The sequence below is a fragment of the Panthera onca genome, chromosome D2 (genome assembly GCF_046562875.1).
Source record: "Panthera onca isolate mPanOnc1 chromosome D2, mPanOnc1 haplotype 2, whole genome shotgun sequence".
NCBI classification, from domain to species: Eukaryota; Metazoa; Chordata; class Mammalia; order Carnivora; family Felidae; genus Panthera; species Panthera onca.
In genome coordinates, this window is record NC_138349.1 from 32674638 (window position 1) to 32690772 (window position 16135).

The following is a 16135-nucleotide window of genomic DNA, read 5'->3' on the forward strand; positions in this document are numbered from 1 at the left end:
CAGAAGTCTGGTGGTGGAGAAACTTGCCTAACTTTGTTTGAGCCAGCATTCCCTAGACTCCATGACAACAGAATTCTGTTTAAAATAAAAATCTCCACCCAACAGAAATGCTTTGACAGATGCTTTGTCTTGTGCCATCCGATCACTCTTACCCAGTGCTTCTGTAGCTCATATTTAAAACACTTCTAAAAGCCCCTGTGAGTCTGTTCTTCACATTAAAGAAACAACAAAGATTTGTGTGATGATGAAGAGATACGACATTCCCCTATTATTATTTCAATATTACTTTCTATTTTAAATATTTATTAAATATTTAATAATATTTCAATATTACTTTCTATTTTAAATATTTATTAAATAGCATCTAGGAAATGAAGGGGAGAGGCGTAAAAAGATACTTAAGATCCTACCAACTAGACATCACCGTCATTTTGATTTATCTCCTTCCAGTCTTTCCTAAATGCATAAATTTTTATATAGCTGAAATCTTACTGTTGTATACAATTTTATCTTAGGCTAGTTTTTGATCATGTCCACGATTTTAAAATCATAACCAATCTTCCTAAGCTATGTTGAGTGAACAGAAGCAGTGCTCTAGAAAAAGGAATAATAAAAATGACCTTGCTTGGTTCATGGAGAGGCCAATGTAGGGCATTTGGTGAAGACCTGGAGGTGCAGGTGACAACAGACCCTGAGCCCACCGAGAGGGGTCATGTGGAGGTGGGCCAAAACTCTCCTTAAGATGGAAGTAATTCTACCTGCACAAATGTCACAAGTCCAGGAGTCTGAGTAAATGTCCCTAGATGTGGGGGTAAACAGAAAACTGGAGCATCAGATGATCTACTTGTATTCCTGACTCTGCAGAAGTGAGATATTCAACCTCAGTCTTCTCATTCAGAAGCACCTGCCATGACACTGACCAGCCCTCGATTCCCTGGAGGACAGGTAGCTTCTGTTCCACAGCCTTGGCCCAGAATGCCCTTCACCTGAGATGCCAGCCTTCTCTGACCTCAGATTTGACTCTACCCTCCTAATCCATGGCTCAGAGTACCTGTACTTTTGCTCTAAAGACAGCACTTACCATGACGTGTACTACATGTCTGTGTGGCTATTTGCTTCATGTCTGTCTTCCCCATAAGGATGTGGTACATTGTTCAGGCAGCTCTATTTTGCTTACCATGGTATAGCCAGCATCCACCACAGTATACACTACCTCGTGTTAGGCACAAAGAAGGAATTCAACAGACAATTGTTGTATCGAATGAATGAATGAGGGGGGTTAGAGTTATATGGTTCCTGCACTCCTTCCAGTCTCAAAAGAAGTTAATATTCACAGCCCAATATAAAGTAGTGCCATTGGGGTTGACTTCCACCACCACTACCACCACCACCCAAAGCCAACCCGTAAGCCAGGTAACATGGGCAGCCATGGGATAATTAACTTCTCTTGGTCATTTCAAACATACTGGTTCTTTAGAATCTTTCTTAAAAGTCTCTGTAGCTTTAGTTGTACTTTTAGCAGCCTCCTCAGTCTGTTTCAGTGAGTCCTTTTGAATAAATAAAACTAATCCTTTTGAACTTGACTCTAGTACTCTATAAACAAATCAGGTCTCCATTAGCTACAGCAATGCCGGCAGGGCCTATAAACAATTGGAGACCATTTTCTGCCTTTTTTTCCCCTTTAATTGGAATTACTGGACCTTCAATACAAACCATAGTTTTATTGCTTTTGTCTGTTTAATTGTGGTAAAATACACCGAACATAAACTTAACCATTTTAAGTGTACGTTCAGTGTACGTTCAATGGCATTAAGTACATTCACACTTTGGTGCAAACACCACCACCATCCATCACCAGGGATTGTTTTTTAAACAAGACAACATTAAAATCCAGTGGAGTACAAATAATATAGACATTTTCCGGGAGAATTTGAGATTGAAAATTGGAGCAAATCCTTCCAAATTCTCCATAAAAAGATACAATCGCACAATCACAAATGCTTAACGAAAAAGACCACTTTAATTCCCTGTGAAAAAGCAGATATACTGGGACAGGCTCAGCAACCTTAACAGATTAGCAGCTAACGGCCTTCCCTAGAACTCATCTCCCTCAAAGTAGTATGGACAGCTGGTCTCCACGAGGGCTTCTGATGTGCTAGATACTCTGATAAGTGAGCCACTGGTATTATTCCTTATAATCCTCACAACCACTTCCATTTTAATATGAGGAAACTGAGGCATAGAGAGAGAATCCTACTTGCTCAAGTCTCATAGCAGAAAGTAGCAGATCTGAGACTGAAATCAAAACCATCTGGTCCCTGAGCCAGCAGGCTTTCCACAGAAGTGGCAGCTGTTAATGAAGGCATGTGGTTTGGTACTGGGTCAGTCTGGTGCCTTTGAGAGAACCCTGTGGGGATCTGTGTGTGCCAGAATGTAGAATGTTTGTGCTATAAGGAATATCTGGTAACTCGCTAAATGCCAGTGTTCACTAATGAGCAGGAAATTAAGGAAGTGATGAACTGAGCAGATCTGAAAAGCTACCTCCCCATCCAGGTCCACTAGGATAAAGGCACTTTCCCAGGGGGCACATAGTTCACTAAGGCCTATTTTTTGAAAGTCATCATTGCATATCTATGGGACAGTTGGTTCCCAGACTTTAAGGGCATGAGAATGTCCCAGAATGCATATTCAACAGGTAGGTTTTTCAAACCCTGCAACCTGAAGGTTCAAACTGAGCTGGGGCTGGGAGGACGGGGGTGGAATAGGGAACCCTGGTCTCCAGGGGATTTGGAGACAGAGGCCCCCTCCCACGTTGACAAATCTTGCCATCAATCTGGTCCTTCACATGCTCTTCACATCCAAGTAGGAGGCAGTTTTACCTGTGTAACTCTATTCATTGAGCCAGCAAACTTCTATGAGGCAACCAAGTCAGATGCTGTGCTGGTTATAATTTAACATGGATTTTGTGATTATTTGATTAATGATTATCTCTTCCACTAGACTATAAGCTCCATGAAAGTAAGGACTTTGCCAGTCTTGCTCATTGGCATATACCCAGGACCTAAAATAAGAGTAGATGGTCTGTTTTGTATCTTAAAATCCTCATATATGGATAAAACATAAAAAACTCTTAAATATGCAAAACAAACAGAGGGTTGCTGGAGGGGTTGTGGGAGGGGGGATGGGCTAAATGGGTAGGGGGCATTAAGGAATCTACTCCTGAAATCATTATTGCACTATATGCTAACTAACTTGGATGTAAATTTAAAAATAAATTAAATTAAAAATAAATAAAATTTTTTAAAAAAGAGTAGATGGTCAATGTCTATTTGTTAAGTGAATAAGTTGAGTGAATAAATAATAAAATGCATGCAACGACATATGAAATCCAGGCCCTGTCCTCAACATGCTTACCACCTCAGTAGCTGGGCAAGTAAACAACACATCAGTACAAGAAGGAGTTCTTGTGTTTTTCTAGATGTGGCGTGGGCATGAGGCCACTACTTCTCCATTAAGGCAGAATCCAAACTGGGTTAGGTAGGAAGATGACAGGACTGCATCAGCAGAATGGGAGGGTTGACCTGGGCTGGGTTAGACAAGGGTGGGTTAGATGGGAAGAAGCAGGGATAAAATGGCAATTTGTCACCAGGCAGACAGGCTGCAAAGATGATAATATATGATCTATCAATTGCTGAGTGTCCACAGTGGGCCAGGACTACTGCTCAGCACTTCACATTTGCATTTATTTATCCCAATTAATTCTTGTGGTAACCCATGAGATACTGAGCCTTGTGCAAGAGAACCTCAAAGGCCCTCATTTTGTTTATCTATGAGGATAATCTTTCATTCCTTAGAGCAGTCCTGGAAGAAAAAATGGAAATGATTTATAAACTGCAAGCACTATATTAGAATGACAGAATTCCTCAGGACTTGGTCCTTGCCCTCTTCTTGCTTTTTACCCCTTTCCTATAATCTCATATACTTCTAGGACTTCAATACATCAATGACATAAGAACCATATCTTTAGTCTAGACCCATACTGTTCAATAAGGCAGCCCTTGAAATAGCCCTTGTGGCTATTGAGCCCTTGAAATGTTGACTGCAGGTGACCCTTGAACAACACAGATTTGAACTATGCAGGTCCATTTATACATGGATTCTTTTCAGTAAATACAGCACAATGCTGTAAATGTATTTTCCCTTATTATGATTTTCTTTTTAAAATTTATTTATTTAAATTCAAGTTAGTTAACATACAGTGCAGTCTTGGTTTCAGGAATAGAACCCAGTGATTCATCACTTATATATAATACCCAGTGCTCATCCCAACAAGTGCCCTCCTTAATGCCCATCACCCATTTAGCCCATCCCCTGACCTAATTACCCCTCCAGCAACCCTCAGTTTGCTCTATGTATTTAAGAGTCTCTTGTGGTTTGCTTCCCTGTTTTTATCTTATTTTTCTTTTCTTATGATTTGCTTTTTTCTTTTTCTTTCTTTCTTTCTTTCTTTCTTTCTTTCTTTCTCTCTCTCTTTCTTTCCTTCTTTCTTTCTTTCTTTCTTTCTTTCTTTCTTTCTTTCTTTCTTTCTTTCTTTCTGAGAGAGAGATAGAGAGCACAAGTGAGGGAGGGGCAGAGAGAGAGAGAGGAGACAGAGAAGCAGGGATTGTGCTCACCCGAGTGGGGACTTGAATCCACAAACTGTGAGATCATGACTTGAGCTGAAGTCAGATGCTTAACAACTGAACCACCATCGAGGTGCCCTCTTCTTATTTTCGTAACGTTTTCTTTTCTCAAGCTCACTTTATTGTATGAATACAGTATATAATACATACAACATACAAAATATGTGTGAATCATATTTTATGTTTATGTTATTGGTAAGGCTTCTGGTCAAGACTAGGCAATTAAGTTTTTGGGGAATCAAAAGTTATACACGGATTTTTGACTGTGTGGCAGGGAATGGTACTCCTAACCACCCATGTTGTTCAAGGGCCAACCATAGTCTGTATTAACATGTGACTTAAGTTAAAGATTGCATTGGATTTTGAAAATAGCATGAAAAAAGGAATGGGAAATGTTTCATTAATAATTATTTTGATGGAATGTTGAAATAATATTTTGGATATAATGAATTGCACTACATTAAAATTTAATTAATGCATTTAATTAATTACATTATTATTAAAATTAATTTCACCTCTTTCTACTTTTTAAAAGTGCTGCTCCTAGAAAAATTAAAATGTGGCTTGCATTATACTTCTCATAAGCAGTGTGGGTCTACACCTCTTCTATGAGGTCTAGATCTGATTATCCAACTGCTTTGACATTTCTCCTTGGATGTCCAAGACCTCAAAAACAAAAACATTTTTCTTCAGAAACTTAACTCAAAACCTTCTCCCCCTTCCAAATTACTGTAATAGCCTAGTCTCCTACATCTGCTCTTATCCTCCCACCCTCTACTTCATTGCAGCCAGAGTGATCTCTGCAAAACACAAATCTGATGTTACTGTCCTTCCCATTGCTCTTAGGATTAAAACTAAAATCCTCAACCTGATTTGCAAGAAACAGACTGCACCACCTCTCTCACCATCTTTATCTGTGAGATTCTTGGACTTGCTTTCCTTTTGCCTGGAATACTCTCTATCCATCTCTACCTCAGCTAACTTCCTCTTATTTATTTATTTATTTATTTATTTATTTATTTATTTATTTATTTATTAAAGTAGACTCAAGCCCAGTGCAGAGCCCAATTTGGGGGATGAACTCACAACACTGAGATCAAGACCTGAGCCAAGATCAGGAGTTGAATGTTTAACTGGCTGAGCTTCTCAGGTGCCCCTAACTCAGCTAACTTCGAAAAGTAAGGTATGTTCATTCCTTAAAAAAAAAAAAAAAAGGTGTTTTTTTTTAATGTTTATTCATTTTTTTTTAAATATTTTTTTCTTTTTTTTTTTTTAACGTTTATTTATTTTTCAGACAGAGAGAGACACAGCATGAACGGGGGAGGGGCAGAGAGAGAGGGAAACACAGAATCGGAAGCAGGCTCCAGGCTCTGAGCCATCAGCCCAGAGCCCGACGCGGGGCTCGAACCCGCGGACCGCGAGATCGTGACCTGAGCCAAAGTCGGACGCTTAACCGACTGAGCCACCCAGGCGCCCCAATGTTTATTCATTTTTGAGACAGAGACGGAGAGACAGAGAGACAGAGAGCATGAGTGGGGGAGGGGCAAAGAGAGAGGGAGACACAGAATCTGAAGCAGGCTCCAGGCTCTGAGCTGTCAGCAGAGCCCAACACGGAGCTCAAACTCATGAACCTTGAGACCATGACCTAAGTTGGACGCTTAACCGACTGAGCCATACAGGCACCCCTAACTCAGCTAACTTCTAATCATCCTTCAAACATTGTAAATGTGATTTCTTTCAAGGAACACTGCCTGGCTTTCACTTGGTGGCATTCATCACAACTATAATTAATAATTTGTGCCATCTATTAAATGTGTTTCCTTCCCCAGATAGTAAGCTCAATCATATCTATACTGGCTTCCCAATTGTGTAGCCCAGTGCCTAACACAGATACTTAATACATAATTGTTGATACATGAATCTGTGAACAAAGATCTGCTAAATAAGGTATGGTCATAAAGAGATGATGTTATATATTTTTATTTTATTTTAATTCCAGTATAGTTACATACAATGTTATATTAGTTTCAGGTGTAGAATATAGTGATTCAACAATTCTACACATTACTCAGTGCTCATCATGATAAGTGTACTCTTAATCTCCTTCACCTATTTCACTCATCTCCCCACCCAACCTGCCCTCTGGTAACGATCAGTTTGTTGTCTATAGTTGAGTCTGTTTTTTGGGTTGTCTCTTTTTTGTTTGTTTCTTAAATTCCACAGATAAGTGAAAACATGGCATTTGTCTTTCCCTGACTCATTTCATTTAGCATTATACTCTCTATCTTTAGCACTATCCATGTTGTTGCAAATGGCAAGATTTAATTCTTTTTATGGATGAATAATATTCCATATGTATGAGATATATATATATATATATATATATATATATATATATATATATATATATCATATATATGTGTGTGTTTTCCACAGTGCTTTCCACAGTGGATGTGCCAGTTTGCATTCCCACCAATAGTGCACAATGGTTCCCTTTTCCCACATCCTCACCAACACTTGTTGTTCTTTGTGTTTTTGAGTCTAGGCATTCTAACAGGTGTGAGGTGATATCTCATTGTGGTTTTGATTGACACATCCCCGATGATAAGTGATGTTGAGCATCTTTGCATGTGTCTGTTGTCCATCTGTATGTCTTCTTTAGAGAAATGTCTGTACACGTCTTCTGTCCATTTTTAATCGGATTATCTGGTTTTTTGGTGTTGAGCTGTATAAGTTTTTAATATATTTTGAATAGTAACACTTTACTAGATATGTCATTTGAAAATATCATCTCCCACCCAGTAGGCTGTCTTTTTTTAGTTTTGTTGATTGTTTCCTTTGCTGTGCAGAAGTTTTTATTTTGAAGAAATCCCAATAGATTATTTTTGCTTTTGTTTCCCTTGCTTCAGAAGACATATCAAGAAAAATGTTGCTATGGCTGATGTGAAAGAAATTACTGCCTGTGTTCTCTTCTAGTATTTTTATGGTTTCAGGTCTCACATTTAGGTCCTTAATCAATTTTGAGTTTCTTTTTTGTATGGTGTAAGAAGGTAGTCCAGTTTCATTCTTTTGCATGTATGTGTCCAGTATTCCCGACACCATTTGTTGAAGAAACTTCTTCCCATTGCACATTCTTGCCACCTTTATCAAAGATTAATTTACCATATAATTATGGGTTTGTTTCTGGGCTCTTGATTCTGTTCTATTGATCTGTGTGTCTATTTTTGTGCCAGTACCACACTATTTTGAAATCTGGGATTCTGATATCTCTGGTTTTGTTCTTCTTTTTCAAGATTGCTTTGGTTATTCAGGGTCTTTGTGGTTCCATACACATTTTTGGATTGTTTGTTCTTGTTCCGTGAAAATACTATTAGTATTTTGATAGGGATTGCATTAAGTCTGTAGATTGCTTTGGGTAGTATGGACATTTCAACAATATTGGTTCTCTCAATCCATGAGCATGGAATATCTTTCATTTGCTTGTGTTATCTTCAGTTTCTTTCATCAGTGTTTTATAGTTCTCAGACTACGAGACTTTCACTTCCTTGATTAAGTTTATTCCTAGGCATTTTATTTTTTTGGTGCAATTGTAAAGGGATTTTTTTCTTACATTCTCTTTCTGTTACTTCTTATTAGTGTATAGATATGCAATGGATTTCTGTATATTGATTTTGTATCCTCTGACCTTACTGAATTCATTTATCAGTTTTAGTAGTTTTTTGGTGGAGTCTTTAGGGTTTTCTATATATAGTATCATGTCATCTGCAAATAGTGAAAGTTTTCCTTCTTCCTTACCAATCTGGATACCATTTTGTTTCTTTTTCTTGTCTGATTGCTGTGGCTAGGACTTCTAGTACCATGTTGAATAAAATGGTGAGTGGACATCCTTGTCTTATTCCTGACATTAGGGGGAAAGCTTTTCACTATTGAGCTGTTAGCTGTGGGTTTTTTTTTTTAAAGATATTATTTTTAGGTAATCTCTACACCCATAGTGGAGCTTGAACTCACAACCCCAAGATCAAGAGTAACATGCTCTACTGACTGAGTCAGCCAGGCATCCCAGCTGTGGGTTTTTTATATACGGTCTTTACTATGTTTATGCATGTTCCCTCTAAACGTACTTTGTTGAGGGTTTTTGTCATGAATGGATATTATACTTTGTTGCATTCTTTTTCTCCATCTATTGAGATGATAATATGGTTTTTATCCTTTCTCTTGCAGATGTGATATATCATGCTGATTGATTTGTGAATATTAAACTACCTTGAAGCCCAGGAATAAATCCCACTTGATTGTAGTGAATGACTTAATGTATTGTTGGATTTGGTTTGCTAATATTTTATTGAGGATTTTTGCATCTATGTTCATCAGAGATATTAGCCTGTAGTTGTCTTTTTTTGTAGTGTCTTTATCTGGTTTTGGTATCAGGGTAATGATGGCCTCATAGAATGAATTTGGAAGCTTTCCTTCCTCTTCTGTTTTTGGGAATAGTTTGAGAAAAATAGGTATTAGCTCTTTAAATGTTTGGTAGAGGGGCATCTGGCTGGCTCAGTTGGTAGAGCATGTGACTCTTGATTTTGGGATTGTAAATTCGAACCCCACGTTGGGTGTAGAGATTATTTAATAAAATCTTTAAAATACACACACATACCTACATACATAGATGTTTAGTAGAATTCACCTCTTAAGCCGTCTGGTCCTGGATTTGTATTTGTTGGGAGTTTTTTGATTACTGATTCAATTTCTTTGTTGGTAATAGGTCTACTCAAATTTTCTATTTATTCTTGATTCAAATTTGGGAGGCGATGTTTCTAGGAATTTGTCCATTTCTTCTAGGTTGCCCAGTTTGTTGTCATATAATTTTTCATAATATTCTCTTATAATCCTTTATATTTCTGTGGTATTGGTATTTATCCTCTTTCCTTTTTTGATTCTGTTTGAGTCATCTCTCTCTCTCTCTCTCTCTCTCTCTCTCTCTCTCTCTCCCTCTCTTTGATGAGCCTGGATAAAGGTTTATCAAGTTGGTTGATCTTTTTAAAGAACCAGCTCTGGTTTCATTGATATGTTCTATTGTCATTTTTAGTTGCCACTGAGTTTATTTCTGCTCTAATCTTTAATATTTCCTTCCTCCTACTCGTTTGGGGTTTTGTTTCTTATCCTTCTAGCTCCTTTAGGTGTAAGATTAGGTTGTTTATTTAAGATTTTTCTTGTTTTTTGAGTTAGGCCTGTATTGGTATTAACTTCCCTCTTAGAACAACTTTGCTGCATCCCCCAAATTTTGAACAATTATGTTTTCATTTGCATTTGTCTCCATGTATTTATTTCCTCTTTGATTTCTTGGTTGACCCACTCATTGTTTAGTAGCACGCTCTTTAACTTCCATATATCTGTGCTCTTTCCAGATTCTTGCTTGTGGTTGATTTCTAGTTTCAGAGTGTTGTAGTCCAAAAAGATCCATGGTATGACTTCAGTATTTTTTAATTTATTGAGACTTGCTTTGTAGCCTAATATGTGATCTATTCTGGAGAACATTCTGTGTGCACTTGAAAAGAATGTGTATTCTGTGGGCACCTGGGTGGCTCAGTCAACTGAGTGTCTGACTTTGGCTCAGGTCATGATCTCGCTGTTCATGGGTTCCTGCTTCCTACTTTTCTTACTCCTGCCTATGATCTTTCCTTACCACTCAAAGAGATCCTCCTGGATCTGGATTTCTGTTTCCTTCCCTAGATCCAGGAGGTTTTCAGCTATTTTTTCAAATAAATTTTCTGCCCCCCTTTACACTCTCTTCTCCTTCTGGGAGCCCTATAATGCAAATGTTTTTATGCTTGATGGTGTTGCTGAGTTCCCTAACTCTGTTTTTATTTTTTTCTCCCATTCAGCTTGATGGCTTCCCATTACTCTGCCCTCCAGGTCACTGATCCATTCTTCTGCTTCCTCTAGTCTACTATTTATTCCATCTAGTGTATTTTTTATTTCAGTTTGAGTACTTCATCTCTGATTGGTTCTTTTTTTGTTTTCTATTTCTTTGTTAAGGGTGTCACTCTTTTCTCAAGTCCAGTGGGTATCTTTATGACCATTAATTTAAATTCTCTGTCAGGCATATTACTTATCTCTGTTTGTTATCTCTTGCTGTGATTTTGTTCTGTTCTTTTCTTTGGGACAAATTCCTCTGTCTCCTCATTTTGTCTAATTCTCTGCATTTTTTTCTTCTCTGTGTTAAGAAAGATAGCTACATCCCCTGTACTTGAAAGTAATGGCCTTATAAAGAAGAGGTCCTGTAGTGCCCTGGCGTGCAGTGTTCCCTGTTCACCAGAACCTGGCACTTCAGGGGTGTCTCCTATGTGTGATGCATGTGCCCTGTTGTTGTGGCTGAGCCACTTTTTACTTCAGTCCAATTGTCTGCGATGGCTCTCTTTGCCTATTGTGGGCAGGGTTTGGTCCCTGTGCTGTTAGTGGACCAGTCTGGGGCCACCTTTGGCTTGAGTTGAGTCAGACCAGGGGTTGGCCAGAGATGCATTAGCACAAACTGCAGGGTGTTTCTTGTGTTGTCTTCTGAGAGACTTTCATTGGTTGAAGGGGCCCACAGTCAGACCAGATATCTGCCCCAGACCACTGCTAGGGCTGCAGGCAGACTGGTGTGTGTGGTTATCTTTTCTCCCTGGGGCAGGAGTCACTTTGGAGTGGTGCTGGGTCATCAGGGCTGCTTACACATTGCTAGGCTTGTTGCACCACTTTGGATGGGCTCTGGTCAAGGGCATATTGGACGGGGCAGGTACACAGAAGAATGTGGGGCTGGGGGCCTGAGGCACACAGTGTTAGCAAGGTTTGTGTAGGTCTGCTGTGGAAGGGGACCTGTGGCCACCAGAACCAAGGCTGGCTGGATTAGAGGGAGTGGATCCCAAGAAGCACTTGGGAGCAGGGTGGGTTGTGTTAGCAAGGTCTGTTGTGATAGACCTGGAGTGAGACACCTGCATGTCCTCAGGAGAACACAAGGGTGGGGGCAGGCTGTTAGCAAGTTAGGTAGTGTTGGAACAGTGCTGGTTCACAGGTGTCCATGTGTTTATGTTGGGAGGTGGGGGAGGAGATGGCATCTACCAGCTCCTTTGTTCCTGGAGAAGTCTCTCAATGATCCCTACCCTTCCAAGCACATGCTCTGAGATTAGTAAACAAATCTCCCTCTTGTACACCCCAGGTGATTTTCAAACTGCTGCTTCTAGGTTGTATCTCCAGGGGCTGTTTGTTGTGCTATCTTTTTAAGGCTGGGGACTTAGTTTCCTCTCACCATCCCAGCTCTTCCAGAACTGAGCTCACTAATTTTCAAAGTTCCAGGTATAGGCCCCTGCTTCACATGCAGGATCCCCGTGCCTGAGGTGCTTGGTGTGAGAGTCTTGTCCTCTCCCCTTTCCATGCCTGTATTGTTCTTCCCTCCCACAGACAGTCACACAGTTCCATTTAGCTTCTAAACACATCTCTGCCCTTCCTACCCTCTGCAATGTGGTCCTCTTCTCTACATTTAACTGTGGAAAGTCTGTTCTGCCAGTCTTCAGATCACTTTCTGGGTTACTTACACTGATGTAGGTGTTATCTTGTTCCATGGAACAAGATGAGCTTAGGGTCCTCCTACTCCATCTTCCCCAGAAGTTTGATGTTATACATTTTTCAAACAAATGTACCAGGTACAAATATCAAAATAAGTGTTATTCTTTAAATCATTTTTGAAAGGAAATAAACTGATTCCAACAAACTACTCAAAGCACTCAAGTAGCTCATGATATTTGGGATGATCCTGGTATTATTTTACAAACCACCCAAGAAAAGAGTCTCGTTTATTGCTCCTTATTTTAGATTATATAATATTTAATGATACACCTTATTCATCAAACTTAGTTTTGAATGATTTAAGAGATATTATCAAAGAGTATGCTCCAAAGCAGCAATGTCCAATTAAATTTTCTGCAGCAATGGAAATGTTCTATGTCTGCACTGTCCAATTTAGTAGCCACCAGCCACAGGAGGCTATTGAATACTTGGAATGTGGCTGGCACAATTAAAGACAAGATCTTTTATTTTAATTAACTTAAGTTGAAATAGCTGTATAGGGCTAATGACTATCAAATTGGGTAGCATACATAGCTTACAGCCATCACCAAAGACAAGTGCCTAAAATACTTTTGCCCTCAATATATGCCAGCAATCTTATTAAAATTAATGTATGACCTTAATAAATAGCTAACTTGCATATATAAATTGATCTTTGTGTTAAATAAACCAGTGATATTGCTATAAAGATTCATTTCATATGCCAGTGCCTACTCTTCAAATACTCATACTTTTTATTTAAAGACTTTGTTCCATTTTGTGGGTCCAATACAACACAGAATCACAACAGAGTCAATGGTGACCACTGTGATTGCAGAAGTATTCTTTGGGAACACGGAGCTCAGGTCTGTCATGGATTTTGCCTCCTAGACAGTCCCCCTCTCCAATGATGCAATAATGAACATGTAAAAAGGTCAAATCAAGAAGGCATGTACTTTTGGAGCTGGTAAACAAATAGCAGAACCAAGATGTCACGAGACTTCAACTGTGAGTGAAGTTTTGCCAAGAGAGCCGACATCACTCAACATTAAAAGGCAAGAGACCATCGACAATGAGATAATATCAGCCTTCTGTGCTGACAAAGGGGCTGCTGTGCACAGTTCCACTGAGTTGAGTTCGTGTTGCAAAGGAATGCCAATGAAATATCCAGGCCTCTGCTATACAGCAACTGATTTGGGTGGGTGGCAAAAGTTTTAGAAGCCCGGCATATGCATCCATCTTTCCAGTCTCACAGTTTAGTAACTTCAAATACAAGAAAATATACTTTTGAAGATGTATTCCAGAGCCTCCATGGTCAAGTTAACTTCTGAACATATGTATAGTTCATGTACATACGTGCCAATATGTACAACATTAGCATATTGATATATTCTGGGCCATTTTAGTTTTATTTACTTGTAGATTAATTTCAATGAAAGTTTAAAAAGGTGTGTTTACAACATAAATTTACATTTACCATATGCTTATTACTTAACAGATTAAATAATGACCACATTATAAGGTACTCATGAGAGATTCATGTTTTAGAAATTTTACTTTGATGAGTTTGAAAGGAAGCAGAAATAAATCACAACAGAGTTAATGACCCTAATTATTTTTAAAAATTTATTTATTTAATTCAAGTTAGTTAACATACAGTGTAGTATTGATTTCAGGAGTAGAACCCATTGATTCTGTCACTTACATATGACGCCCAGTGCTCATCCCAGCAAGTGCCCTCCATAATGCCCATCACTCATTTAGCCCATCCCCCCAACCTACCTCCCCTCCAGCAACCCTCAGTTTATTTTCTGTATTTAAGAGTCTCTTATGGGTTGCCTCCTCTGTTTTTGTCTTATTTTTCCTTCTCTTCCCCTATGTTCATCTGTTTTGTTTCTTAAATTCCACATATGAGTGGGGCACCTGGGTGGCTCAGTCGGTTAAGCGTCCGACTTCGGCTCAGGTCATGATCTCACAGTTTGTGAGTTCGAGCCCCACATTGGGCTCTGTGCTGACAGCTTAGAGCCTGGAGCCTGCTTCAAATTCTATGTCACCCTCTTTCTCTGCTCCTCCCCTGCTCATGCTCTGTCTCTCTCTCCTTCAAAAATAAATAAAAACATTAAAAAAAATTTTTTTAATTCCACATATGAGTGAAATTATATATTTGTCTTTCTCTGACTGACTTATTTCGCTTAAATAATACACTCTAGTGCCATCCATGTTGTTGTAAATGGCAAAATTTCATTCTTATTTTCAATGATATTAACTAGCTCTTCAAATGTTGGAAATTTCCCAAGAAATCTGTCCACCCATGAATTCATTTCAAATTACTATATTCGATACATGTATATTTTCTTTGCATTTTTAAAACTGATTTTGCTTCTTTCTTTAGTATTTTGGAGATGAGGAACAGATCTCCACATTCTTTGACCTTCAAAGTGCTTTATACAGTGCTAATAAATTTTATTATTTTGGTGACAGTAGTAATTGAATAAGAAGAACAAAGAGTACAGTGCTGTGACACATCCACAATGAAACAAGGAGTAAGAAGTAGAGATAGTACTAGATCAGAGAATATCAGCACAAAATATTCCCACAAAATACTAGTGCATATCTGGATGTAGTGAATTAAGTATCTGTTTCTGTTAAAGTACTAATAATAATTATTGCTGAACAAACATAAACACAATTCTCTTCCTACCACTAATTGATTCAAGGCATTCTCTCTTCCAGAATGAACATTGTTTCCATTTTACCCCCTTAATTCAATGGATATTGACTTGCTCCTGAGCTGCCAGAACCTCCACTCCTCCTGAAAGCTCTGATTTACCATAACTTCCTTCCCTCGCCCAACCCCAACCAGACCCCCTCAAGATTTGATTTACCTTAACATTTTCTGGCAATGGTTTGTTCTGGGTCAGCCCCACAGCGATCAAAGCAATCACAGCCATGATAGAGGAGAAGCCAAGGATGATCAGTACATTTCTAGAACAAAAACTCTTCAGTTCAGACTCTAAAATCAAAAGCAGAAATGGAAATATCAATAAGAAGTCAACAAACATTGACTTTTCCTCTACTTTCTGTATTGTCTTGTGCTCGCTATCTGGAGACATCAAAGATAGATAAAGGTCCATCTTTATTCATAAAACACTTGCAAAGTAATAGGTAAATAATTCAAGAACAAAAGGATTTGTTTGTTCTGTGATGAGGACCAAGACTGAATTAGTGGCTTTGGTAAGGAGAATGGACAGAATTGGGTCAGTGGTCAGATAAGGAATGAGGAGACAGAAGAATCCCAAATTGGCAGTTTAATAGGTCATATAGGTCCATCAGGATACAAGTAACAAATAACAAAAAAGCAAGAATCGTCCTCATTTCTCAAATATACCACAAAATGTTTAAGATGTTAAAAAGTATTTAAAAAAAAAGATGTTAAAAAGTATTCAGAATATATCATCAAACATGAAACTCCCACTACCTCAAGATATTTTCTGGCTTGATATCCCCTTGCATTTCAGCCACATTATATGTTGTAATTGGTAATAGCATAGAGGCTGTGGAGTTTTGAACATATCTTCATTCCCATTATCTCATCTATTCTGTTCTTAACCTGTCATGGGACATAAAAAAGCTCCAAGCAAAGAATTAGATAAAAGGCAAAAATTACTTTGATCATTATGAAGACAGCATATAGCAGAAGTGAACAAGAAATGGAATGCTGCCCACTCCCTCCATTCTAACAACTCACTCTCTTCCTCTTTCAACTTCCCAAACTATCCCTAAACTTTTTTCTTAGACTTTGAAGAAGAAGGATAGGATAAAGCAATAAAGAAGCACGTGAAATGAGATGGGTTCTACAGAAGAGACTCCACTTC

General features: G+C 38.6%; 1 protein-coding gene across 6 annotated transcripts in view; it reads right to left on the reverse strand.

Annotated features, from left to right (window-relative positions):
- Positions 1-16135, reverse strand: part of ENTPD1 (ectonucleoside triphosphate diphosphohydrolase 1) — a 132206-nt gene that overhangs the window by 28921 nt on the left and 87150 nt on the right. For all 6 annotated transcript variants that reach the window (XR_013550535.1, XR_014135347.1, XM_078434675.2 and 3 more), the window contains one exon: positions 15146-15273. Coding sequence is in view for 4 of the 6 variants with exons in the window: in XM_060641905.3 (XP_060497888.1) it covers positions 15146-15273 (128 nt within the window). In the remaining 2 variants the exon portion in view is untranslated. The remainder of the gene's footprint in view (positions 1-15145; positions 15274-16135) is intronic.